Source organism: Salvelinus namaycush, chromosome 1 (genome assembly GCF_016432855.1).
Source record: "Salvelinus namaycush isolate Seneca chromosome 1, SaNama_1.0, whole genome shotgun sequence".
Taxonomy (NCBI): domain Eukaryota; kingdom Metazoa; phylum Chordata; class Actinopteri; order Salmoniformes; family Salmonidae; genus Salvelinus; species Salvelinus namaycush.
Genome location: NC_052307.1, coordinates 66,109,557 through 66,134,840, shown reverse-complemented (window position 1 = coordinate 66,134,840; position 25,284 = coordinate 66,109,557). Strand labels below are relative to the sequence as shown.

The 25,284-nt window shown below is 42.5% G+C and overlaps 1 protein-coding gene across 2 annotated transcripts; it reads right to left on the bottom strand.

The window, feature by feature from the left end:
- Positions 1 to 230: 230 nt before the first annotated feature.
- LOC120047702 (differentially expressed in FDCP 8 homolog) lies at positions 231 to 24,207 on the bottom strand. 2 transcript variants are annotated; one of them, XM_038993259.1, is made up of 12 exons: positions 24,050 to 24,207; positions 20,169 to 20,291; positions 18,069 to 18,166; positions 17,688 to 17,837; positions 15,461 to 15,602; positions 14,953 to 15,117; positions 14,143 to 14,270; positions 12,090 to 12,203; positions 11,493 to 11,573; positions 2,052 to 2,192; positions 1,796 to 1,905; positions 231 to 1,521 (listed from the first exon to the last, which is right to left on the bottom strand). In XM_038993259.1, exons 1-12 carry the CDS (start codon positions 24,120 to 24,122, stop codon positions 1,428 to 1,430), a joined length of 1,419 nt encoding a protein of 472 aa, XP_038849187.1. In that variant the 5' UTR covers positions 24,123 to 24,207; the 3' UTR covers positions 231 to 1,427. The 2 variants fall into 2 exon arrangements, with proteins under 2 accessions (XP_038849187.1, XP_038849194.1); XM_038993266.1 differs by lacking the exon at positions 20,169 to 20,291.
- Positions 24,208 to 25,284: the final 1,077 nt, after the last annotated feature.

Sequence of the window (25,284 nt, the reverse complement as noted above, 5' to 3'; positions counted from 1 at the left end):
CCCTCATTCACTGGTCACATTTTCCACGATGATCAGATAGAAATAATCCCTCTCAATTCTTTTTAAATACAGTTTGTTGGTTCCTTTTTAAATACAGTTTGTTGGTACACTGTTCAAAACAGCATTCAGTATGGCCAAGGTACACAGTAACATTTGCATTAGCCTCTGCCACAGGCCGGGAGCCGAGGGCTAAATTGGCAAAGGCTGCCACAGTGTCAGCTAAAACACTCCTCACAACATAGAATTTATTAATACATTATTCATGCTTAACTTCACATGATCTTACAATTCATGTTTATATCTGGATTTTCACTAACACATGGAACATTACACTTGCATGTTATGAAGATCATTATGTAGAGAAAAACTTAACAGCCAAATACTCATTATTTTAAAACAAATAATTTGTCAACATCAACATGCTCATGTGTCCAGAAGTATCATTTGTCAGCTTTCTCATCTCTGAAAATAATGTGCCATACCTTGAGGCAGGCTGCAAAACCCCCCACAAAAATACTGTAAATAGATCACATGATCAATGGGTAAATGCAGTGTTCAATTAGAATTCCAAATATGTCAGCACACAGTGTGTCAACTTAAGATATAGTTAATCAGCACATCATAATGAGCTCTCCTTCACTTTACCCTCTTGACATTGTTTACATGGCTGCCCAATAATTCTACTGTAAAAAAAGGTACTACATTAAAGTTCCCTAAGACATAACATACAAACCACATGTTCTCTTAAGTGTTTCAGGCAGATAATTCTGTGGTGTTTAAACAAATAAACAATAAAAAACTATTTTAGTGTCATTGTCCATCACGTGACGCATTGTTTAACAACAGGGGGGTGAAATACCTCATGCCCTCAGGGAGGAAGTCTTGAAGAGCTACGACCTAACCTCACTAGAAATACCTGGCTCTTGTTATCGATGTCAGTTAAGGCCTGGAGGTGAATGGTAGTTTTGTTAAATGGATTTGTTTAGATTAATTTGGAATTTAACACCTACTTCAAGGTAGTTAAAGATATTTGATTGTTAAGAAGTAAAGACAGTTATGTGACCCACATTGCAATTCATGCCTGCAACATGATGCCCATATAGTACTCTCACACAGTAACACACATACTGTACAACATTGGTTTAGTGCTCAGGGTGCGTTTCTGTGGGCTATACAATGCAGCCAGTCTCAGAGTATAACACTTCATTACCGGATCATATAAAACTCTGGTATCCTGCTATCTGTAGTCCACTGAACTGGAACAAAGTAACTTAACAACATCCCCACAAAACAACAGAGAGAGAGAGCAAGAGGGAAAGCTAGTCATGTTTGTGTCATAAAAATGTCTTGATGGTCCTCAACATAAGAAAGTGCCATGGCCACTCCCACAGGTTGTCAGTCAGAGTGACATGGTTAGATCAACAGGGCTACTTGTCTTTCAGATACGGCGGATCGTCGTGCTTGCGTTCGGTCATCCGGGCACATTTCGGGCAAGTTGTGGAATTGTCATAGAAACAGTCCCTAAAGAGAAACAGCACACAGGAAAAAAGGCAAGTGTCAACCAATCACTGATAATATACATGAACACTGATAAACGTGTCTGCCAGTGGAAGCTGGTGGAAGGAGCTATAGGAGGACTGGCTCAATGTAATGGCTGGAATGGAATAAATGCAACAGAGTCAAACATATGGTTACCATATGCATGATGTGTTTGTAATGGAACGGTATCAATGAGCTCATCTTCCTATAGCTCCTCCCATCAGCCTCATCTGGTGTCTACAGATAGGGGACTGACCTGTGGAAGACAGCAGAGCAGTCGTGGCACACTGAGGTGTGGCTGTCAAACGGGAACAGGATGTCTCCCTCCTTACACAGCTCACAAACAAAGCCTTTGGCTTGGCACCGCTGGAGAGGTCAAAAGACAGGGTACAGGTCAGTATCACAGGTCTCTACAGCTCAGTAAAACATCTGCAGGCTCAATTGGTTTTCTCCCCAGAATGATGCCTGTTCTTCCTCACCTTTGTGATAGACAAGTACAGTATAAAACTCACGTCACAGTCCAGTTTGATGTGCTTGGCAAAGGTAGTGTGGATCTCTGTGAGAGAGCAGCTGAGTCTGCCACTGGAGATGTCAATCAAATCCTGCAGCGAGTACATGTCATTGTTCTCCACAAAGTGCTGGCGATCATGGAGCTAAGAGAGGACGGGAGATTCAAATATATATAGAGAGAGAGGGAACTGACACATTTCCATTAAATTAGGTTAACTGACTTTAAACCAACTGAATGTTAATTCACATAATGAAATACCTAAAAGCATTGCCTGAAATTTGAGCACCTTTCCCTGTAAAAACAAACCCTTACTTGGGACAATATTTTCATATGCATATGAATATTTAATTTGCATATGAACTAGAATAATCCCCTCTTGCTGTATGTATCATATACCATAACTGCTGACAACTAAGCAGACATACATACATACACACACACACACACGGAAGTTTACATACACTTAGGTTGGAGTCATTAAAACTAATTTTTCAACCACTCCACAAATTTCTTGGTAGCAAACTATACTTTTGGCAAGTCGGTCCGGACATCTACTTTGTGCATGACACAAGTAATTCTTCCAACAATTGTTTACAGACAGATTATTTCACTGTATCACAATTCCAGTGGGCCAGAAGTTTAAAAACACTAAGTTGACTGTGCCTTTAAACAGCTTGGAAAATTCCAGAAAATGATGTCGTGGCTTTAGAAGCTTCTGATAGGCTAATTGACATCATTTGAGTCAATTGGAGGTGTACCTGTGGATGTATTTCAAGGCCTACCTTCAAACTCAGTGCCTCTTTGCTTGACATCATTGGAAAATCAAAAGAAAATCAGCCAAAACCTCAGAAAAAAAATTGTAGACCTCCACAAGTCTGGTTCATCCTTGGGAGTAATTTCCAAACGCCTGAAGGTACCACGTTCATCTGTACAAACAATAGTACGCAAGTATAAACACCATGGGACCACGCAGCCGTCATACCGTTCAGGAAGGAGACGCGTTCTGTCTGCTAGAGATGAACGTACTTTGGTGCGAAAAGTGCAAATCAATCCCAGAACAACAGCAAAGGACCTTGTGAAGATGCTGGAGGAAACAGTTACAAAAGTATCTATATCCACAGTAAAACAAGTCCCATATCGACATAACCTGAAAGGCCGCTCAGCAAGGAAGAAGCCAAAACCGCCATAAAAAAGCCAGACTACGGTTTGCAACTGCACATGGGGACAAAGATGGTACTTTTTGGAGAAATGTCCTCTGGTCTGATGAAACAAAAATGGAACTGTTTGGCCATAATGACCATTGTTATGTTTGGAGGAAAAAGGGGGATGCTTGCAAGCAGAAGAACACCATCCCAACCGTGAAGCACAGGGGTGGCAGCATCATGTTGTGGGGGTGCTTTACTGCAGGAGGGACTGGTGCACTTCACAAAATAGATGGCATCATGAGGTAGGAAAATGATGTGGATATATTGAAGCAACATCTCAAGACATCAGTCAGGAAGTTAAAGCTTGGTCGCAAATGGGTCTTCCAAATGGACAATGACCCCAAGCATACTTCCAAAGTTGTGGCAAAGTGGCTTAAGGACAACAAAGTCAAGGTATTGGAGTGGCCATCACAAAGCCCTGACCTCAATCCTATAGAAAATTTGTGGGCAGAACTGAAAAAGCATGTGCGAGCAAGGAGGCCTACAAACCTGACTCAGTTACACCAGCTCGTTCAGGAGGAATGTACCAAAATTCACCCAACTTATTGTGGGAAGCTTGTGGAAGGCTACCTGAAACGTTTGACCCAAGTTAAACAATTTTAAGGCAATGCTGCCAAATACTAATTGAGTGTATGTAAACTTCTGACCCACTGGGAATGTGATGAAATAAATAAAAGCTGAAATAAATAATTCTCTCTACTATTATCCTGACATTTCACGTTCTTAAAATAAAGTGGTGATCCTAACTGACCTAAGACAGGGAATTTTTACTAGGACTAAATGTCAGGCATTGTGAAAAAACTGAGTTTAAATGCATTTGGTTAATGTGTATGTAAACTTCCGACTTCAACTGTACATATCTACTTCCATTTCCCCGTACCCTTGAACATCGACTCAGTACTGTGCATTCATGTACACTGAACAAAAATAAAACGCAAAATGCAACAATTTCAAATGTTTTCCTGAGTTACAGTTCAAAGGAAATCAGTCAATGGCTATGCGAAAAACGCTGGATATTGGCGGGAACTGGAAAATGCTGTTGTACACAACAGTTGTCGATCCAGAGTATCCCAAACTTGCTCAACTGGTGACATGTCTGGTGAGTATGCAGGCCATAGACTGGAACATTTTCAGCCTCCAAGAATTGTGTACAGATCCCTGCAACATGGGGCTGTGCATTATGCTGAACCATGAGGTGATGGCAGTAGATTAATGGCACGACAATGGGCCTCAGGCTCTCGTCATGGTACCTCTGTGCATTCAAACTGCCATAGATAAAATGCAATTGTGCTCATTGTCTGTAGTTTATGCCTTTCCATACCATAACCCCACCGCCACCAGCAAACCACTCACTCAATCGACACCATACACACTACACTGTCTGCCATCTGCCCGGTATAGTTGAAACCGGGATTCATCTGTGAAGAGCACACTTCTCCAGCGTGCCACCAACTGCAATCAGATCAAGACCCTGGTGAGGATGTTGAGCATGCAGATGAGCTTCCCTGAGATGGTTTGAGAGTTTGTGCAGAAATTCTTCTGTTGTGCAAACCCACAGTTTCATTAGTTGTCCGGGTGGCTGGTCTCAGATGAACGTGTAGGTCCTGGGCTGGCGTAGTTACATGTGGTCTGCAGTTGTGAGGCCAGTTGGACATACTGTCAAATTCTCTAAAACAACAACTTATGGTAGAGAAATTAACATTAAATTCTCTGGCAACAGCTCTGGGGTGACATTCCTGCTGTCAGCATGCCAATTGCACACTCCCTCAACTTGAGACATCTCTGGCATTTTGTTGTGTAACAAAACTGCACATTTTCGAGTGGCCTTTTATTATCCCCAGCACAAGGTGCACCTGTGTAATATTCATGTTGTTTAATCAGCTTCTTGATATGCCACACTGGTCAGGTGGATGGTTTAACATGGCAAAAGATAAATACTTACTAACACTTCCGCATTCAACAACCCGGTCGCATTCCGCTTCGCTCCACAGGTAGTATCACATTTCATTTCATTTCATTACAGTACAACGGTTTGATTTGTTTGATCTTAGCTAGCTACATAGCCGTCTTTGTATCAAAGATAATTGTGTAGTTTAGAGCGATTTTCTAGGTTAGCTAGCCAGCTATTTTCGTCCTTTTAACGTAACGTAACGTAATCAACACTGCTAGCTAGCCAGCTAGCCACCGAATAGCAGCACTGTAGAAACTATTACATTCAACGGAACTACGGAACGACTTGATTAGTGTAGTGTTAGCTAGCTACATAGCTGTCTTTGCTGTCCTTGTATCTAAGACATTTGTGTAGTTTAGACTAATTATCTGGCCAGTTACCGAGGTTACCTAGCCAGCTATCGAGGTTACCTAGCCAGCTACACTTTCAAACAAAGTCAACAACGCAGCCACTGCTAGCCAGCCTACTTCAGCAGTACTGTATCATTTTAATCATTTTAGTCAATAAGATTTTTGCAACGTAAGCTTAACTTTCTGAACATTCGAGACGTGTAGTCCACTTGTCATTCCAATCTTCTTTGCATTAGCGTAGCCTCTTCTGTAGCCTGTCAACTATGTGTCTGTCTATCCCTGTTCTCTCCTCTCTGCACAGACCATACAAACGCTTCACACCGCGTGGCCGCGGCCACCCTAACCTGGTGGTCCCAGCGCGCACGACCCACGTGGAGTTCCAGGTCTCCGGTAGCCTCTGGAACTGCCGATCTGCGGCCAACAAGGCAGAGTTCATCTCAGCCTATGCTTCCCTCCAGTCCCTCGACTTCTTGGCACTGACGGAAACATGGATCACCACAGATAACACTGCTACTCCTACTGCTCTCTCTTCGTCTGCCCACGTGTTCTCGCACACCCCGAGAGCTTCTGGTCAGCGGGGTGGTGGCACCGGGATCCTCATCTCTCCCAAGTGGTCATTCTCTCTTTCTCCCCTTACCCATCTGTCTATCGCCTCCTTTGAATTCCATGCTGTCACAGTTACCAGCCCTTTCAAGCTTAACATCCTTATCATTTATCGCCCTCCAGGTTCCCTCGGAGAGTTCATCAATGAGCTTGATGCCTTGATAAGCTCCTTTCCTGAGGACGGCTCACCTCTCACAGTTCTGGGTGACTTTAACCTCCCCACGTCTACCTTTGACTCATTCCTCTCTGCCTCCTTCTTTCCACTCCTCTCCTCTTTTGACCTCACCCTCTCACCTTCCCCCCCTACTCACAAGGCAGGCAATACGCTTGACCTCATCTTTACTAGATGCTGTTCTTCCACTAACCTCATTGCAACTCCCCTCCAAGTCTCCGACCACTACCTTGTATCCTTTTCCCTCTCGCTCTCATCCAACACTTCCCACACTGCCCCTACTCGGATGGTATCGCGCCGTCCCAACCTCCGCTCTCTCTCCCCCGCTACTCTCTCCTCTTCCATCCTATCATCTCTTCCCTCTGCTCAAACCTTCTCCAACCTATCTCCTGATTCTGCCTCCTCAACCCTCCTCTCCTCCCTTTCTGCATCCTTTGACTCTCTATGTCCCCTATCCTCCAGGCCGGCTCGGTCCACCCCTCCCGCTCCGTGGCTCGACGACTCATTGCGAGCTCACGGAACAGGGCTCCGGGCAGCCGAGCGGAAATGGAGGAAAACTCGCCTCCCTGCGGACCTGGCATCCTTTCACTCCCTCCTCTCTACATTTTCCTCTTCTGTCTCTGCTGCTAAAGCCACTTTCTACCACTCTAAATTCCAAGCATCTGCCTCTAACCCTAGGAAGCTCTTTGCCACCTTCTCCTCCCTCCTGAATCCTCCTCCCCCTCCCCCCCCCTCCTCCCTCTCTGCAGATGACTTCGTCAACCATTTTGAAAAGAAGGTCGACGACATCCGATCCTCGTTTGCTAAGTCAAATGACACCGCTGGTTCTGCTCACACTGCCCTACCCTGTGCTCTGACCTCTTTCTCCCCTCTCTCTCCAGATGAAATCTCGCGTCTTGTGACGGCCGGCCGCCCAACAACCTGCCCGCTTGACCCTATCCCCTCCTCTCTTCTCCAGACCATTTCCGGAGACCTTCTCCCTTACCTCACCTCGCTCATCAACTCATCCTTGACCGCTGGCTACGTCCCTTCCGTCTTCAAGAGAGCGAGAGTTGCACCCCTTCTGAAAAAACCTACACTCGATCCCTCCGATGTCAACAACTACAGACCAGTATCCCTTCTTTCTTTTCTCTCCAAAACTCTTGAACGTGCCGTCCTTGGCCAGCTCTCCTGCTATCTCTCTCAGAATGACCTTCTTGATCCAAATCAGTCAGGTTTCAAGACTAGTCATTCAACTGAGACTGCTCTTCTCTGTATCACGGAGGCGCTCCGCACTGCTAAAGCTAACTCTCTCTCCTCTGCTCTCATCCTTCTAGACCTATCGGCTGACTTCGATACTGTGAACCATCAGATCCTCCTCTCCACCCTCTCCGAGTTGGGCATCTCCGGCGCGGCCCACGCTTGGATTGCGTCCTACCTGACAGGTCGCTCCTACCAGGTGGCGTGGCGAGAATCTGTCTCCTCACCACGTGCTCTCACCACTGGTGTCCCCCAGGGCTCTGTTCTAGGCCCTCTCCTATTCTCGCTATACACCAAGTCACTTGGCTCTGTCATAACCTCACATGGTCTCTCCTATCATTGCTATGCAGACGACACACAATTAATCTTCTCCTTTCCCCCTTCTGATGACCAGGTGGCGAATCGCATCTCTGCATGTCTGGCAGACATATCAGTGTGGATGACGGATCACCACCTCAAGCTGAACCTCGGCAAGACGGAGCTGCTCTTCCTCCCGGGGAAGGACTGCCCGTTCCATGATCTCGCCATCACGGTTGACAACTCCATTGTGTCCTCCTCCCAGAGCGCTAAGAACCTTGGCGTGATCCTGGACAACACCCTGTCGTTCTCAACTAACATCAAGGCGGTGGCCCGTTCCTGTAGGTTCATGCTCTACAACATCCGCAGAGTACGACCCTGCCTCACACAGGAAGCGGCGCAGGTCCTAATCCAGGCACTTGTCATCTCCCGTCTGGATTACTGCAACTCGCTGTTGGCTGGGCTCCCTGCCTGTGCCATTAAACCCCTACAACTCATCCAGAACGCCGCAGCCCGTCTGGTGTTCAACCTTCCCAAGTTCTCTCACGTCACCCCGCTCCTCCGCTCTCTCCACTGGCTTCCAGTTGAAGCTCGCATCCGCTACAAGACCATGGTGCTTGCCTACGGAGCTGTGAGGGGAACGGCACCTCAGTACCTTCAGGCTCTGATCAGGCCCTACACCCAAACAAGGGCACTGCGTTCATCCACCTCTGGCCTGCTCGCCTCCCTACCACTGAGGAAGTACAGTTCCCGCTCAGCCCAGTCAAAACTGTTCGCTGCTCTGGCACCCCAATGGTGGAACAAACTCCCTCACAACGCCAGGACAGCGGAGTCAATCACCACCTTCCGGAGACACCTGAAACCCCACCTCTTTAAGGAATACCTAGGATAGGATAAAGCAATCCTTCTGACCCCCCCCCCCCCCCCCCCCTTAAAAGATTTAGATGCACTATTGTAAAGTGGCTGTTCCACTGGATGTCATAAGGTGAATGCACCAATTTGTAAGTCGCTCTGGATAAGAGCGTCTGCTAAATGACTTAAATGTAATGTAAATGTAAACACATTCATGCACAGCATTTGAGAGAAATATGCTTTCTGTGCATATGGACAATTTCTGAGATCTTTTATTTCAGCTCATGAAACATGGGACCAACACTTTACATGTTGCGTTTATGTTTTTGTTCAGTATTTACAGCCAAGCTATCATTGCTCATTGTGTATTTATTCCTTGTGTTAGTTTTTTCTATTATTAAGCATACAGTACCAGTCAAAAGTTTGGACAATTACTTATTCAAGGGTTTTTATTTGTACTATTTTCTACATTGTAGAATAATACTGAACATATAAAAACAATGAAATAACACATATGGAATCATGTAGAAACCAAAAAAAAGTGCTAAACAAATCAAAATATATTTGAGATTCTTCAAATAGCCACCCTTTGCCGTGACGGTTTTGCACACTTGGCATTCTCTCAACCAGCTTCATGAGGTAGTCACCTGGAATGCATTTCAATTAACAGGTGTGCCTTGTTAAAAGTTAATTTATGGAATTTCTTTCCTTCTTAATGCGTTTGAGCCAATCAGTTGTGTTGTGCAAAGGTAGGGGGTATTGTTAGGGTTCGTTCCTTACGTCCTTCTTTGTCAATCATTGGTTCATTGGTGAAAATAGCATTATGACAATATCTTTAATTAAATCATTCAAAAACCTTTATTAATGCAATTGCAGACAGAAGTTGACAAACAGGAACATAGCACGCATGTTTCTGAGTAAGTTCTGCCCCCACCAAAAGGTCTCCAGTGGTTTTATTAAACCCTAAGTCGCGACCTGGTGACGTCACTACCTATATCATCATCCTCTACTCCTAGGACCAAAACCATGCCTACAAAGCTGTATAAACAGGGCCCTTATTGTTAGCTAAACACTTAGCAGTAAATGTCCCCTTCCCCCAAAGTTGACCTATTGTGAAATGTTTACCTAGTCTTATCTCCTTCACTCCCCTGCAGAGTTCTGTCTAAGGGCCTCTTTATAATGAGAAGGGCCCTCCCCTTCTATTAATATAACATAAGCATAATCAATTATTCTAATACACCAAACATTTGTACAGCCCCAATCATGACCCCTAGGTAAATCCTAACAGTATACAGAAGATAGCCCTATTTGGTAAAAAACCAAGTCCATATTATGGCAAGAACAGCTCAAATAAGCTGTCCATGACAGTCCATCATTACTTTAAGACATGAAGGTCAGTCAATACGGAACATTTCAAGAACTTTGAAAGTTTCTTCAAGTGCAGTCGCAAAAACCATCAAGCGCTATGATGAAACTGGCTCTCATGAGGACCCCACAGGAATGGAAGACCCAGAGTTACCTCTGCTGCAGAGGATAAGTTCATTGTAGTTATCAGCCTCAGGAATTGCAGTCCAAAAAAATGCTTCAGAGTTCAAGTAACAGACACATTTCAACATCAACTGTTCAGAGGAGACTGTGTGAATCAGGCCTTCATGGTCAAATTGCTACAATGAAACCACTACTAAAGGACACCAATAAGAAGAGACTTGCTTGGGGCCTGGAGTCCAAATTTGAGATTTTTGGTCCCAACCGGGTGTGGGTGAACTGATGATCTCTGCATGTGTATTTCCCACCATAAAGCATGGAGGAGGTGCCTTTCTGGTGACACGGTCTGTGATTTATTTAGAATTCAAGGCACATTTAACCAGCATGGCTACCACAGCATCCTGCAGCGAAACGCCATCCCATCTGGTTTGGGCTTAGTGGGACTATCATTTGTTTTTCAACCGGACATTGACCGAACACACCTCAGGCTGTGTAAGGGCTATTTTACCAATAATTAGAGTGATGGAGTGCTGCATCAGATGACCTGGCCTCCACAATCACCCAACATCAACCCAATTGAGCTGGTTTGGGACGAGTTGGACCGCAGAGTGAAGGAAAAGCAACCAAAAAGTGCTCAACATATGTGGAACTCCTTCAAGACTGTTGGAAAAGCATTCCAGGTGAAGCTGGTTGAGAGAATGCCAAGAGTGTGCAACGCTGTCATCAAGGCAAAGGGTGGCTATTTGAAGAATCTCAAATATATTTTGATTTGTATAACACTTTTTTGATTACTACATGATTCCATGTGTTATTTCATAGTTTTGATGTCTTCACTATTATTCTACAATGTAGAAAATTGTAAAAATAAAGAAAAACCCTTGAATGAGTAGGTGTTCTAAAACTTTTGAACGGTAGTGTATATATATTTTCTTTATTGTATTCTGCATTGTTGGGAAGTAAGTAAACATTTTACTTGGTCTACATCTGTTGTTTACAAAGCATGTCACAATTTAAACTTGATATGATTCTTATATCAGTATGTTATTAATAAAAGGCCAGAGAGTGGCGCTGTTGCAGCACATACTCAGCCATGACATCAGCAAAAATTGGTTCCTCTGGGTTGTTTAACAATACTGCTGCAAGACCCTTATGCAAGGCACTGGATGCAAATGCAATGTTCTTTATACAGAGATTGGAATGTGAAATTTATGTGATGCTATGGCTGTGGTGAAGATGTCGTAGGGGTGTTGGGATGATGTTGTGTTGATATTGCAGGGATGTTGCTGACCTGCAGTAGGAGCCGTGCCTCCATGGCCTCCTTACAGGTGATGAAGTAGGGCTTCATCAGTAGGATGTCCTGACGGAGCTTCTGCAGGGAGGAACACATTCACACACTAGCCATTAGTCACACCCTGATTCCATGGGCCAATGTCAGACACAACATGTTCTATGGGAAATCGCTTTTGAATGTGCCCCCCACTCCATATTTCTAATTTCACGGAACTATCTGATGAAGCTAGTTCTTTTATATACCATAAACAAGTGTCTTTCTTCTCTGGCCTGACAATCTCCCCAATGACAGAAACAGCTGTCTATCTGCCTCAGTATTCTAATCCCTCACCACAAAACACACTGGCACAAATAGAACTGCTGACTGGTGAGAATCTCCTGAAAACAAAAGCCTGGTTTACTGTGTGATAGTACAGACAAGGAAGAGCTCCCAAAACAAGTTCTACAGCAAACCCAGACTTCATCCCAGTTTATGGAGTGCAAGATAAAACCAAAAACTGTACAAAAAGACAAAACCACATTTTAATGAATTTATGTCACAAACATTCAGTACACACTATTCATGCAGAGTCCCTGTTGCTGATATGTCACCTACCCTGATCTCCACTAGTTCCTCCACAAAGTTGAAGAGCAGTGGGTTGACCTCCCTCAGTTTCAGTACAGGCCGGGGTATCATCAGGGCCAGGTAACGCATGGAGGAACGACATACCTGACCAGAGAGCAGGGGACACACTGTTAGAGATAGAACTACACAGAATGCAAATAGTCAAACACAGAAGCTAAGAAAACACAATAGTGTTTTAATGTGTTCTGTCTCCATGTGATACACTGTGATAGGGTTCTATGCTCTCAACATCATAGGATCATTATTATTCCTGGCTTCAGGCCTGGTTCTCCAGTGATTTTTATCCATTACACGGTCACCAAAGGAAACAGCGGTGCATTCTCTTACCAGCTGCTCATCATGTAATATAAGGTAGAGTTTGTTGAAGTTCCTGGTTGTGTAAACATCATGTAATATAAGGTAGAGTTTGTTGAAGCTCCTGGTTGTGTAAACATCATGTAATATAAGGTAGAGTTTGTTGAAGCTCCTGGTTGTGTAAACATCATGTAATATAATGTAGAGTTTGTTGAAGTTCCTGGTTGTGTAAACATCATGTAATATAAGGTAGAGTTTGTTGAAGTTCCTGGTTGTGTAAACATCATGTAATATAAGGTAGAGTTTGTTGAAGTTCCTGGTTGTGTAAACATCATGTAATATAATGTAGAGTTTGTTGAAGTTCCTGGTTGTGTAAACATCATGTAATATAAGGTAGAGTTTGTTGAAGTTCCTGGTTGTGTAAACATCATGTAATATAAGGTAGAGTTTGTTGAAGCTCCTGGTTGTGTAAACATCATGTAATATAAGGTAGAGTTTGTTGAAGTTCCTGGTTGTGTAAACATCATGTAATATAAGGTAGAGTTTGTTGAAGTTCCTGGTTGTGTAAACATCATGTAATATAATGTAGAGTTTGTTGAAGTTCCTGGTTGTGTAAACATCATGTAATATAAGGTAGAGTTTGTTGAAGCTCCTGGTTGTGTAAACATCATGTAATATAAGGTAGAGTTTGTTGAAGTTCCTGGTTGTGTAAACATCATGTAATATAAGGTAGAGTTTGTTGAAGTTCCTGGTTGTGTAAACATCATGTAATATAAGGTAGAGTTTGTTGAAGTTCCTGGTTGTGTAAACATCATGTAATATAAGGTAGAGTTTGTTGAAGTTCCTGGTTGTGTAAACATCATGTAATATAAGGTACAGTTTGTTGAAGTTCCTGGTTGTGTAAACATCATGTAATATAAGGTAGAGTTTGTTGAAGCTCCTGGTTGTGTAAACATCATGTAATATAAGGTACAGTTTGTTGAAGTTCCTGGTTGTGTAAACATCATGTAATATAAGGTACAGTTTGTTGAAGTTCCTGGTTGTGTAAACATCATGTAATATAAGGTAGAGTTTGTTGAAGTTCCTGGTTGTGTAAACATCATGTAATATAAGGTAGAGTTTGTTGAAGTTCCTGGTTGTGTAAACATCATGTAATATAAGGTAGAGTTTGTTGAAGTTCCTGGTTGTGTAAACATCATGTAATATAAGGTAGAGTTTGTTGAAGTTCCTGGTTGTGTAAACATCATGTAATATAAGGTAGAGTTTGTTGAAGCTCCTGGTTGTGTAAACATCATGTAATATAATGTAGAGTTTGTTGAAGTTCCTGGTTGTGTAAACATCATGTAATATAAGGTAGAGTTTGTTGAAGTTCCTGGTTGTGTAAACATCATGTAATATAAGGTACAGTTTGTTGAAGTTCCTGGTTGTGTAAACATCATGTAATATAATGTAGAGTTTGTTGAAGTTCCTGGTTGTGTAAACATCATGTAATATAAGGTAGAGTTTGTTGAAGCTCCTGGTTGTGTAAACATCATGTAATATAAGGTAGAGTTTGTTGAAGCTCCTGGTTGTGTAAACATCATGTAATATAATGTAGAGTTTGTTGAAGTTCCTGGTTGTGTAAACATCATGTAATATAAGGTAGAGTTTGTTGAAGTTCCTGGTTGTGTAAAAAATCTATATTGATAAAGGAAAAACAGTGTGCTATTAGCATCTCTCTCTTTGGTACCTTGCGTGGCTCAAACTCCCAGTTGTGGATGACGCGTGCAGGGATGACAGCGGTGTCATTCCAGTGGCAGGTGCTGCAGTAGTACTGGCCCGTGTAGTCACACTGCCTGGCCTCGCTGGGCATTCCCCCTACAGGACAACACAACACAGTGCAGTGCAGCATGGGGCTCCGTGAGGGATTACGACACCATGCCACACAACTCTCACTGACATAACTGTCTCAGAGACAACTCACTGATCATGCAACTAACACTGTCACACAACACTCACTGACACATTACGGAACATATATTTTCCTAACCACAACATAATTAAACTCTTAATGAGATACTACAATTCAGCATAGCTTTTGATTTACATTCAACATCTCCCAGGGAGGAGAATCCTGGCAAGTAACTATTGCTGTAACTTTTAATGATCACATTACACTATCAAAGCTGATTTAACTCTCCAAGCTCGATGTGAGTGCATTAGATTAGCAGGCTGAGTTAAGCACCATCTGTTATATTAGCATAGAGAGTGGATGAGAATGACTAAGTGCTCTAGCTAAATCTCTTTAGATCCACACAGAGGAACACTAATACTTATTGGGCTCCAGGTTTACCTTGTACAGTACAGTAGGTTTAGTCACATTAGTCTGTGAGAGGAGAAGAATGTCCACACAGCCCATTGACCCAGAGGTTAGGCATTGCTTTTATAACTGTGATTGTGTTAATACAACAAGGGTCCATAGACATCATGCCCATATATTTCAATTTGTGCTGACTGCTAATTGGCTATCAAGTCGGTCTCATAAAGGCTGAACACTCACTTAGTGACACAGGCATGCGGCACTCGGCACAGCGGTAGTCCTGCCGGTCCAGCCCGATCTCTGGGCAGATGCTTAGCTCGTACTCTGACTGGTGGCTGACCTTTGACCTCACGCAGGGCTTGTTGATGAGGTTCAAGCACTTGCTATGGCAACGGTAGTAACAACCTGCGAGAGGGGCAGGGGGACAGAGATATTAGTCAACAGCAAATTACCGTTTTAAAATTCAATATGTGACTTAAGATTCTGGAGAAAAAGTTGGCCATACGGTACACCAATTCAATTTCTCTCTCCAACTCAATTAATTCACCAGGGCCAACGTCGACCAGAGGAGAACAGAAGGTCTCAGGAGGGCAGTGTTGCCTAGCAACTGAACGCTATTCAGTTTTGGTTCTTTAGCAATGCTCTCTTTCATATGTTTACCCAAGTTCAGCCATACAGCTGTAACCGTTCAGTGTCCATGAGGTTTTACCACCGAGAACATTTTGGCTTAGTTTTAATGCACTCCCACCTGTGCAGGTGTACCAGGTCTGGATGAGGCCCCAGATGATAGTGCTGCACTTGTCACACGTCTGTTTCACACTCTTGCTCTTCTCCTTGGAGAAACGATGCTCCAATAGCACCCTCAGGTTTGGCTCATCCTCTTCAGGGTCCTGTTGAGTGACAAGGAGCAGAGTCAATCAAAACGCAGCACAAGAGCACAGCATTGTGTCAGAGACCTACACTACAGTCTGTTATTAATCAACTGGACGAGTTCACTGCAGCACTTTCAACACACTCATTCTCACAGTGTGTGAATGACAACAACCCATATTTAAAACAATTCAGGAAATCCCAGCAGAATCCAGACACTGCATGAGCTATAAGGGGTGGTTTCACATGTTTTTTTAAAGTTAAAATGTGACAACCACAGAGAGAGACTGACATAAAATGAGGAGACATGGACACGAAGACCAAAACAAGACGTACATTGCCTTCAGAAAGTATTCATACCCCTTGACTTATTCCACATTGTGGTTACAGCCTGAATTAAAAATGGATTAAATGGATTTCTTTTCCTCTCACCCATCTAAAGACAATACCCCATAATGACAAAGTGAAAACATGTTTTTAGAAGGTTTTGCAAATGTATTGAAAATGAAATACAGAATTCTCTCATTTACATAAGTATTCAGACCCCTGAGTCAATACATGTTAGAATCACCTTTTGCAGCGATTACAGCTGTGAGTCTTTCTGGGTAAGTCTAAGCGCTTTGCACACTTGGATTGTACAATCTTCTAAAAATTCTTCAAGCTCAATAAAGTTGGTTGTTGATCATCGCTAGACAGTCATTTTCAAGTTGCCATAGCTTTTCAAGCTGATTTAAGTCAAACTAACTTGGCCACTCTGGAATATTCAATGTCGTCTTGGTAAGCAACTCCAATGTATATTTGGCCTTGTGTGTTAGGTTATTGTCCTGCTGAAAGGTGAATTTGTCTCCCAGTGTCTGTTAGAAAACAGACTTTTTTTTAATAATCACTAGTCCTTGCCGATGACAAGCATACCCATAACATGATGCAGCCACCACCATGATTGAAAATATATAGAGTGGTATTCAGTGATATGTTTGGGGCAAACAGAACACAACACTTTGTATTCAGTGCATGAAGTTAATTTCTTAGCCACATTTTTTGCAGTTTTACTTTAGTGCCTTATTGCAAACAGGATGCATGTTTTGGAATATTATTTTTCCTTACAGGCGTCCCTTCTTTTCACTCTGTCATTTAGGTTAGTATTGTAGAGTAGCAACAATGTTGTTGTTCCATCTTCAGTTTTCTCCTATCACAGCCTTTAAACTCTAACTGTTTTAAAGTCACCATTGGCCTCATGGTGAAATCCCTGAGCGGTTTCCTTCCTCTCCGGCAACAGAGTTAAGAAGGACACCTGTATCATTGTAGTGACTGAGTTTATTGATACAACATTCAAAGTGTAATTAATAAGTTTACCATGCTCAAAGAGATATTTTAATGTCAGATTTTTTTTCTTACTCAACTACCAATAGGTGCTCTTTGCGAGGCATTGGAAAACCTTGCTGGTCTTTGTGGTTGAATCTGTGTTTGAAATTCATTGCTCGACTGAGGGACCTTACAGTTAATTGTCAGTGTGTGATACAGAGATGAGGTAGTCATTCAAAAATAATGTTAAACACTATTATTGCAGACTATTATTCAGTCCATGCAACTTATGTGACTTGTTAAGCAAAGGTGTACTCCTGAACTTATTTAGGCTTGCCATAACAAAGGGGTTGAATACTTATTGACTCAAGACATTTCAGCTTTTCATTTTTATTTAATTTGTAAACATTTCTAAAAACATAATTCCACTTTGACATTATGGGTTATTGTGTGTAGGCCAGTGACACAAAATCTCAATTTAATACATTTAAAATTTAGGCTGTAAAACAACAAAATGTGGAAAAAGTCAAGGGGTGACTACTTTCTGAAGGCACTGTATGTTACACACTAATATTGTATTGACATTTACAGAGGTAGTGAATGATTTGTGAATGGCTTTCATGCATACACAGTTCATGTTCACAAGTAAGTGCTCTGAATTTTTTTTTTTTTAGTTGGTCGACTCTTCTACGTAGATATGACTACTGCCATCTACCTCCCATGACTAATTCCTTTCCCCCTTAACTCATGGCCTCTGGGTAGTTCAATACTTCCCTCCAGCCTCCCCTCTCCCCTGGTCTTACCTTGAGCTCCTGTAGTTTGAGGCGTAGGTGGATGAGTTTGACCACAGTGTCCTTCTGTCTCTCTGAATGCTCAGGCAGCTCCAGGATTAATCTCTTACACTCCTCTATGGCCATCTTCAGCTGCTCAATGTCCGACGCTACAAACGAGCCCTGCACGGGGACATACAGTAAAAACACGCAAACACACATAAGTCCATGCATGGGCAGACACGGGCACCAAATCTCACATTAACACATACTGATTGCCATTTAAACTGCACATAGACAGACAAATGTATCCATCACAGTCGTGTTTTCACTAAGAATTACTTTTCATGCAACCACACCGACTGGTCAGTGGTTCACCAACATCCAAAATGGCCGTATAAGGATTGTTCTTACGACAGGTCGAGAAAAGTGGTCCTCTGCCAGTCCCAGGTCCATGGCTCGGTCCAAACTCTGGTTTCTGCTCTTAGAGGAGAAGAGCTCAGGTCTCAGCTCTGAGGAAAGACAGACAAGAAGTACTGTAAGCGTTGTTCTCTCACACACACACACACACACACACACTCAGTAAAGCTCACGCACGCCCACTTAAACCTCACACACAACCTTTTACAGAACACACATTTGTCTAAAAGGAATTTCACCCTCTGAGTGGGTAAAGCAGTCACAAGATACTGTTTTTATACAAATACATGCTCTGTTTAAAACCAGAGAGAAACAGCGAAAGACTACTGCCTTTGAAGTGCTAAAGGTTGCTAGGTAACAGACTTAAGCCTATACAGCCTCAAGATTAACAGGCAGATATGATTAATCTAACAGTCCCACTGTACGGATGTGGGTATGGATGTGGGCCAGACATCAGCTTACGCTCCAATTTACACCTCACCTATTGGATTTAACAAAGGCTATCTTCCTTATTTGCAATAATCTTATTCTTCTTCGTAAAATTATTTGGGACAAGTTTATGCTACTTCATTGAAGTACAAAGAACTTAGAATTATAGTACAAAGGCAAGTCATGGCAGATAGAAGCTTTATTCTCTGACACCAACTCAAATGTGGGTTTCTGTATTATCAGACTAATCACACAGATCAAAGCAATCTGACAATCTGATAAAGAAATTCTCCTTGGTTTAGCTCGGCTCCCAACTTCAGCACCAGAGCATACACAGTTAAGCTCTTCAGTCTTTAAATCAACGGGAGTGCTGGTAGGCCTGGGGGCATGTAAACTGATCAAATATTTAAAGCCTTAGAGGAACCAGAGAGAGGCTTTAAGCCATTTCGTGTGGTTTTGTGCCAGGGTACCAGATATTGGCTGAGGGCTAGCCTCTTTGAAACTCTAAGCTTCTACATCTCCAAAGAACACTTCCTGATAAAAAGCTGCTTCCCAAAGCTTTTACTTTTGGCTGTAACAGACGCCTCAACACAGTAAGAAACGGATCAATTAGGCCTAAAGATCCCGAGGGACAAGATTCCCCTCCTATCATCATAAAAAAATATATATATTATGAAAATACAGAGATGCTACATGTCATGTGCTATTAAATCAGCAGTTAGCCTGGACCACAAACAGATGTCTACCCCCGGCAATAAGCATTTTGGATGTCTAACAACTGACTAGTTCATCAGATAGACCTAAAGCCAGAACATATCATTACAAACAAACAACATTCAGCAGGTAGGAGTCTCAAGGTAGCCTGTATCAAGTAAACCCATAGCTAATCTCACTATCTAGGCCTGCATATTGTTTGTACCTGCATACACCTCAGATGACATCATGGTAGCGAGAGACAAGATATCCTGAGTCGCTGGCTGCCAGAGAGTGCTGGAGAGGCAGACAGATGCAGCTGAAGCCTAGACAGTGTTCTAGTGAACTGAGCTAAGTGTAGGCATATGATTACAGGAATCGTTCTGAACCACAGTCCCACCTAATGCTCCTGTCTCAGTTCCTCTCATTACTTTTGGCCCACAGCTACAGATCCAGGGTCAGTTGATGTTGTTGATGAGCTCATAATGGTTAGGGCGCTGTTGCAAGAGTGGTACTAAATCAGATATTAAGCAACTGAGATATGGAAAAGACAGCAGCCTTCCTCTTTCAGTCTATGCTGTTGTTTAGCTGTACAGTCAGTCACATCATTTCAAAATGTATAGATTGTTCCATCTCTTGCAGACTATAGTTCTGCAGACAAAGCTTGCTCTGGTACAGGTTGCAGCTCTAAACTTTCAGATGCAGACTGGCTGCATAGACAACATGAACTGACTTCCCACCAGGCTACTGCACTACTCCATCTTCAATAAGAGACTGCTGCAATGTCATCAGGTTGTCGGCTCATCCATTCTCCAGGCCTTTGCTGAGATGAGTAAAACACACAGAATCTGCCTCTGCATTCTCTTTTCATCACATGGCAATCACATTCAGCACTGGTGTTAATTCATTTCACATGTATAGTGGGACCCATCAATGAACTAGGCTACTATTCAACCCGCCAGTCAAACTCACCATCTCGAGAGGGGGTTTTACCCCCTGGGGGGCCGCCCTCCTCCTCACCCCGATCAAAGGGGTTGAGGCGGGCTTGGCGAAAAGAAGCAGGTCTCTCATGATATTCCATCTCACCGGCTACATCTGAAGACACACAACACATGGGCAAACAGTCATGAACCAGAAGGACAAGAGACACATGGACTTGGCTACGTCGTCCCACCAAGCCAAGCCTCAAGAGAAAGGGGGTGGGGGGGTCAAACTCGCTCTAACTTGACACTCCCTCAAGGACAGAGTGGTTATTTTCTATCCAGTCAATATGGCTGTACTGACATTTATTGCTTTGGAATTTGATCTTCCCTGTTTTATAGATGAAGGTGAGCTACCATAAGCATGAGGATATGGGTACAGAGAATTGGTACACAGGCATGGTTGATATGCCATGTTATGATGTCTTGTAGGGATCAGATATTGACACATCTAATATGCATTATCTTAGACACATAACCTTAGCACAGTCATCAGAGCTGCAGGATCAGCTCAGATGAGCGACTGCACTGTCTGAAAACAAGCAAGACTCCCATTAAAAGTAATAGTTTAGAGGGTTGTCACTGTTTTTGCTTTGACTTATAGCCTAAACATGTCCTCAAACACTGACGTAAACTCACCCCATTCCGTACAAATGTGCGCAACCGCAACATTCAAACAAGGCTACAAAGAAAACTAATGGGACTGTAGCGACTGTGTTGACTTCAAAATCGGGGGTGTGAACTAGGATTCTATTCAAGCGTTGATCAACATGGTAATGGCTCTATAGTATTGGAGAAAAGTTGAAAAAAACGGACCCTCCGTTACATTGTGACGTGTCATGTCGTAACGTACAGCACTCATAAAGCAAATATTTCTGTCTTACAATCTCTCTCCACCAGGTGTAGCACTTCTCTCATTGTTTAAAAACAAGTAATGGACAGTGACAGGTGTAAGGGGGGATACCTAGGCATTTTTTGCGTCATCATTGCATGCCATCATCATTCTCAAAGCCGCTGTTTACTTCTAAGATCATTTTAGCGCCGCCCTAAAAACCCGATTCAAATTCGACACAAACCTTCAAATAGGTATGTAATGACACATTATATAAACTCTTTATAGTGTTTAATTTACATTTTAGAGGCGATAAGACAGATAGAGTGAAAAAAAGCAATTTTCCCACACAACATCTCTCCTTCTCACTATCACGCATTAGTTTCGCTTCCCCACACGCCATTTTTAAAAAGACCCGACGGGGCTCATTGCCTGCTTGAATTATGTAGAAACGGGCAGCGTTTAGGTCATGTAATTGATTCTGTTGGAAAGGGGAGAAATTGTGCTTTACAATGGTATTGACATTACAGTTGATCTGGAAGTATTACGTTTTTTGGGCGTTAAAATAAGGGCAATTGTACGGACCAAGGCGATGTACGAGTTTACGTGAGTTTAAGTTATGTTTTATTATTTAACATGCATTTTAGACGCTATTTTATCAGAGGTGGACCAAGTCACTATTATTTGAGTCACAAGCAAGTGTCAAGTCACAAGATGAGCCTCGAGTTGAGTCCCAAGTAGAACGGTTCAAGACTCGAGTCAAGTCCAAGTCATGCATTCTACGAGCAAGTCAAGTCCAGTCACAAGTTTAAGTCAAGTCTCAAGTAAAAAAATAACTATACATGCAAACGACTTGTCCAACTACAAGTCTTTGTCTATCTATTGAGGCTACCAGACAGCCCTTTCCATTATTTTGTCTAGAACACATTTTGACTAGCCTATGGAATAGTAAAATAGGGACCTTGTAGCAGTCATAAGGGCATGACATCAGCAGAAGACACATCAACGTGCTCAGAGTGTAGACTTATTTACACGTCTTGGTGATCCAATGGTGAAAGCCATATCATACAAAATATACGAGTAGATTTACCAAATATACACAGGCAATAGCCCAAAAGAAATAGCCTCTGTATCAGGCTTAACCTGTCCTATCTGAACGGACACAGGTCGAGGGCAAGACTGTACACCCTCCCCCTGAGAAACCAAATCTAACAGGAGCTCAAACAGGTAGGCCTACATAATATAAGCGCTTGGCCTACATAATATAAGCGCTTGGCCTACATAATATAAGCGCTTGGCCTACATTATATAAGCGCTTGGCCTACATAATATAAGCGCTTGGCCCCCATAATATAAGCGCTTGGCCCCCAAGACCATACAATTACCCAATTACAACCAATAAACTGGTTCTACAATGTAAAAGGCAATTTCCACATCCATTGGTACATTCGTCTTAATCAGACTTAATGATTATTCATGATATTTCAACCCCATGCAAACATGAAACAATAATTTGTTCACACACAACAAACATGACAGAGTCATAGGACACAGACACACAGAACTCCGGCATAACCCAGGGAATATGAACAAAGGAAACCATACATTGAATTAAATAAACAGAACTTCTACTTCATGAGTCTTACGAACGTTAATGTGCACTATACACATCGCGCCAACTCAGAGTAAGAAATGGTTGGCTAAATGAAATGGTATCAATCGTATGTTAATCAAACCAGAAACCTAAAATGTCTACGTGTTGCAATAAACGGTATGGGGATAGAATGATGAAACTTGAGCAATTATTGTAGTATTTGATGGAATATAGATTTACCTCATAGGGCCTATGCATTTAAACGTGTGAAAGCAACAGCAAACATTTTAACAACAGGAAAAAAGCGCTCTTCACTGGCAGGCAAGTGAAGAGCCGCGCAGGAGGCTATGGTGCGTCTTCGCCACAGTAATAATTCATTTGAACAACAAATTCCAAATGCCAGCTTCATAAGTAAATTACCAATTTCAAGCAATTGTTACATACCAAAACACCAGTAGGACTATGATAATAAGTGTTGCCCCATTGCTGGTAAGTTTACAAAGTAAACCGTTAATATTCTTGATCACCACATTGTTTTGGAGCTGCATATTTATCGTCTCTTTTGCGCTGCACTCGATCGTATAGTGAGTGGTACAGCAAATCATCAATCGCTTCGCTAGCTCACCCGACCTGTGTTGATTGACAGTTTGCTGGTCCAATCAGAGTGCCGAGTGTGCGTTTCACTAGCCAAACTGTTGCAGTTTTTTGCAAGGGCGATGCTGCGGCTACTGTCTCTGGCTACGTGTAGAAGTCAATCCACAGTATAATCTGTGCCACAAAATATTACAAACCTGGCCAGATAATTTTAATTCATAAATCTCAGGTCAAAGTCGAGTGCTGATGCTCCAAGTCAAGTCATTTTTCTTTTCTATCAAGTCATCAAATTTGTGACTTGAGTCAGACTCGAGTCCAAGTCATGTGACTGGAGTCCACAACTCTGCTTTTTACAGAAAATTGGTATACAACCCGTATAATTCCATTACAATATTTTAGGTCGACAATAACTATATTAAACAATTTGACATCACATGCTGCACATTGCTGCATAACTAAAATCCGGAGTATGTTTCTACTGCCATGTATTCAATTTAGACTGTTTTGGATATCTCCCTGACCAATATGGCTGCCATATCACTCCATACTGGAACTTCAAGGGTTTCTGACATTAGCCCTCTATCTAGTAATTTAATAGTATCTCAACTAGCTAGTTAGCTAACGTTACCTACAAAACGAAAAGGTAGCACGTAAGAAGGTTCCGAGTTTTAAAACATTGGAAGACTTGCATGAGCCAGGTAGCCAGTAACTATAAACGGCAATGTTATCAACAGTGTTAGCTATGAAAACTAAAATCACTGTAAATATTAATCGCCAGCTTGCTAGTAAAACAGTCGTTAGCTTAGCTAGCTAGCCTACTTGCTAGCTAACATTCCCTAGACAGTTTACTTACCCCATTGTCGACCTTCAAACAACACGATTTCATCCGTATATGATTGATGTTGGACACTTTGAACGTTGTGCATTCAGTTTTCTTCGCAAATATATCCTGTATCCTTGGGTTCTCTGTCATCACCAGCACACAGAATGATTCCAATGTTTTTCTCTGTGTCAGCGCAGGAATACTTATTTGCAGCGATACCTCGCGGGAAATTTATGTAACAACAACCATGACTGGTGTTTTGCAGGCAATATTGGTATGCACTTGATGCATGCGTACATGATACAACATTCATAAATCAACCTGGATAACGTGGCATTTTGTTTCTTGAATCACTAGCTCTGTCTCAACGCCTCAAAAAAAAGAGCTACACAAAATCTGAGTAGCATTTGGTGAAGATTGCTTAGGGACAGTGTTTTTTTGTTCACTGTCTGCTTGTTTAAAACCAACAGGGTCATCGCCAGCTCATGAATGCCAGAGCAAGAAAGGAAAAGATTAATCTTGCTTTTGTGTTGGGGTCATTATAGAGCCACCTCTCAAGTAGCTCTTCTTCTCATCTGTCCTCTATAATGTGTTAACAGAACTAGATATGGCCTTTACTTTGCTAGCAGTGTCAAATACTTTTCCTCTACCATTTTTGGCAGTGTTGTCTGGGTATCGCTTCCTTACTGTGCCCCTCTATTATCATCCTTCCTCCTTGTTTCCTTTGGCAGGAGAGAACAAATAGATAAATCTTCCTCAATGGTACTATCTAATCTAATTATTGCAACTGTTGCACTGAAGTCTCCCAATTGTTGCAGGATCTTGCTGGATTATCTAAAGCAGGAAGCACCAGTGACTCGTTCAATAAAGAAGTGGTCAGATGACGCAGATGCTAAGCTACAGAACTGTTTTGCTAGCACAGACTGGAATATGTTCCGGGATTCCTCCGATGGCATTGAGGAGTACACCACCTCAGTCACTGGCTTCATCAATAAGTGCATCGACAACGTCGTCCCCACAGTGACAGTACGTACATACCCCAACCAGAAGCCATGGATTACAGGCAAAATCCGCACTGAGCTAAAGGGTGGACTGCCTTCAAGGAGTGGGACTCTAACCCGGAGACTTATAAGAAATCCCACTACGCCCTCAGACGAACCATCAAACAGGCAAAGCGCCAACACAGGACTAAGATTGAATCGTACTACACCGGCTCCAACGCTCGTCAGATGTGGCAGGGCATGCAAATTATTACAGACTACAAA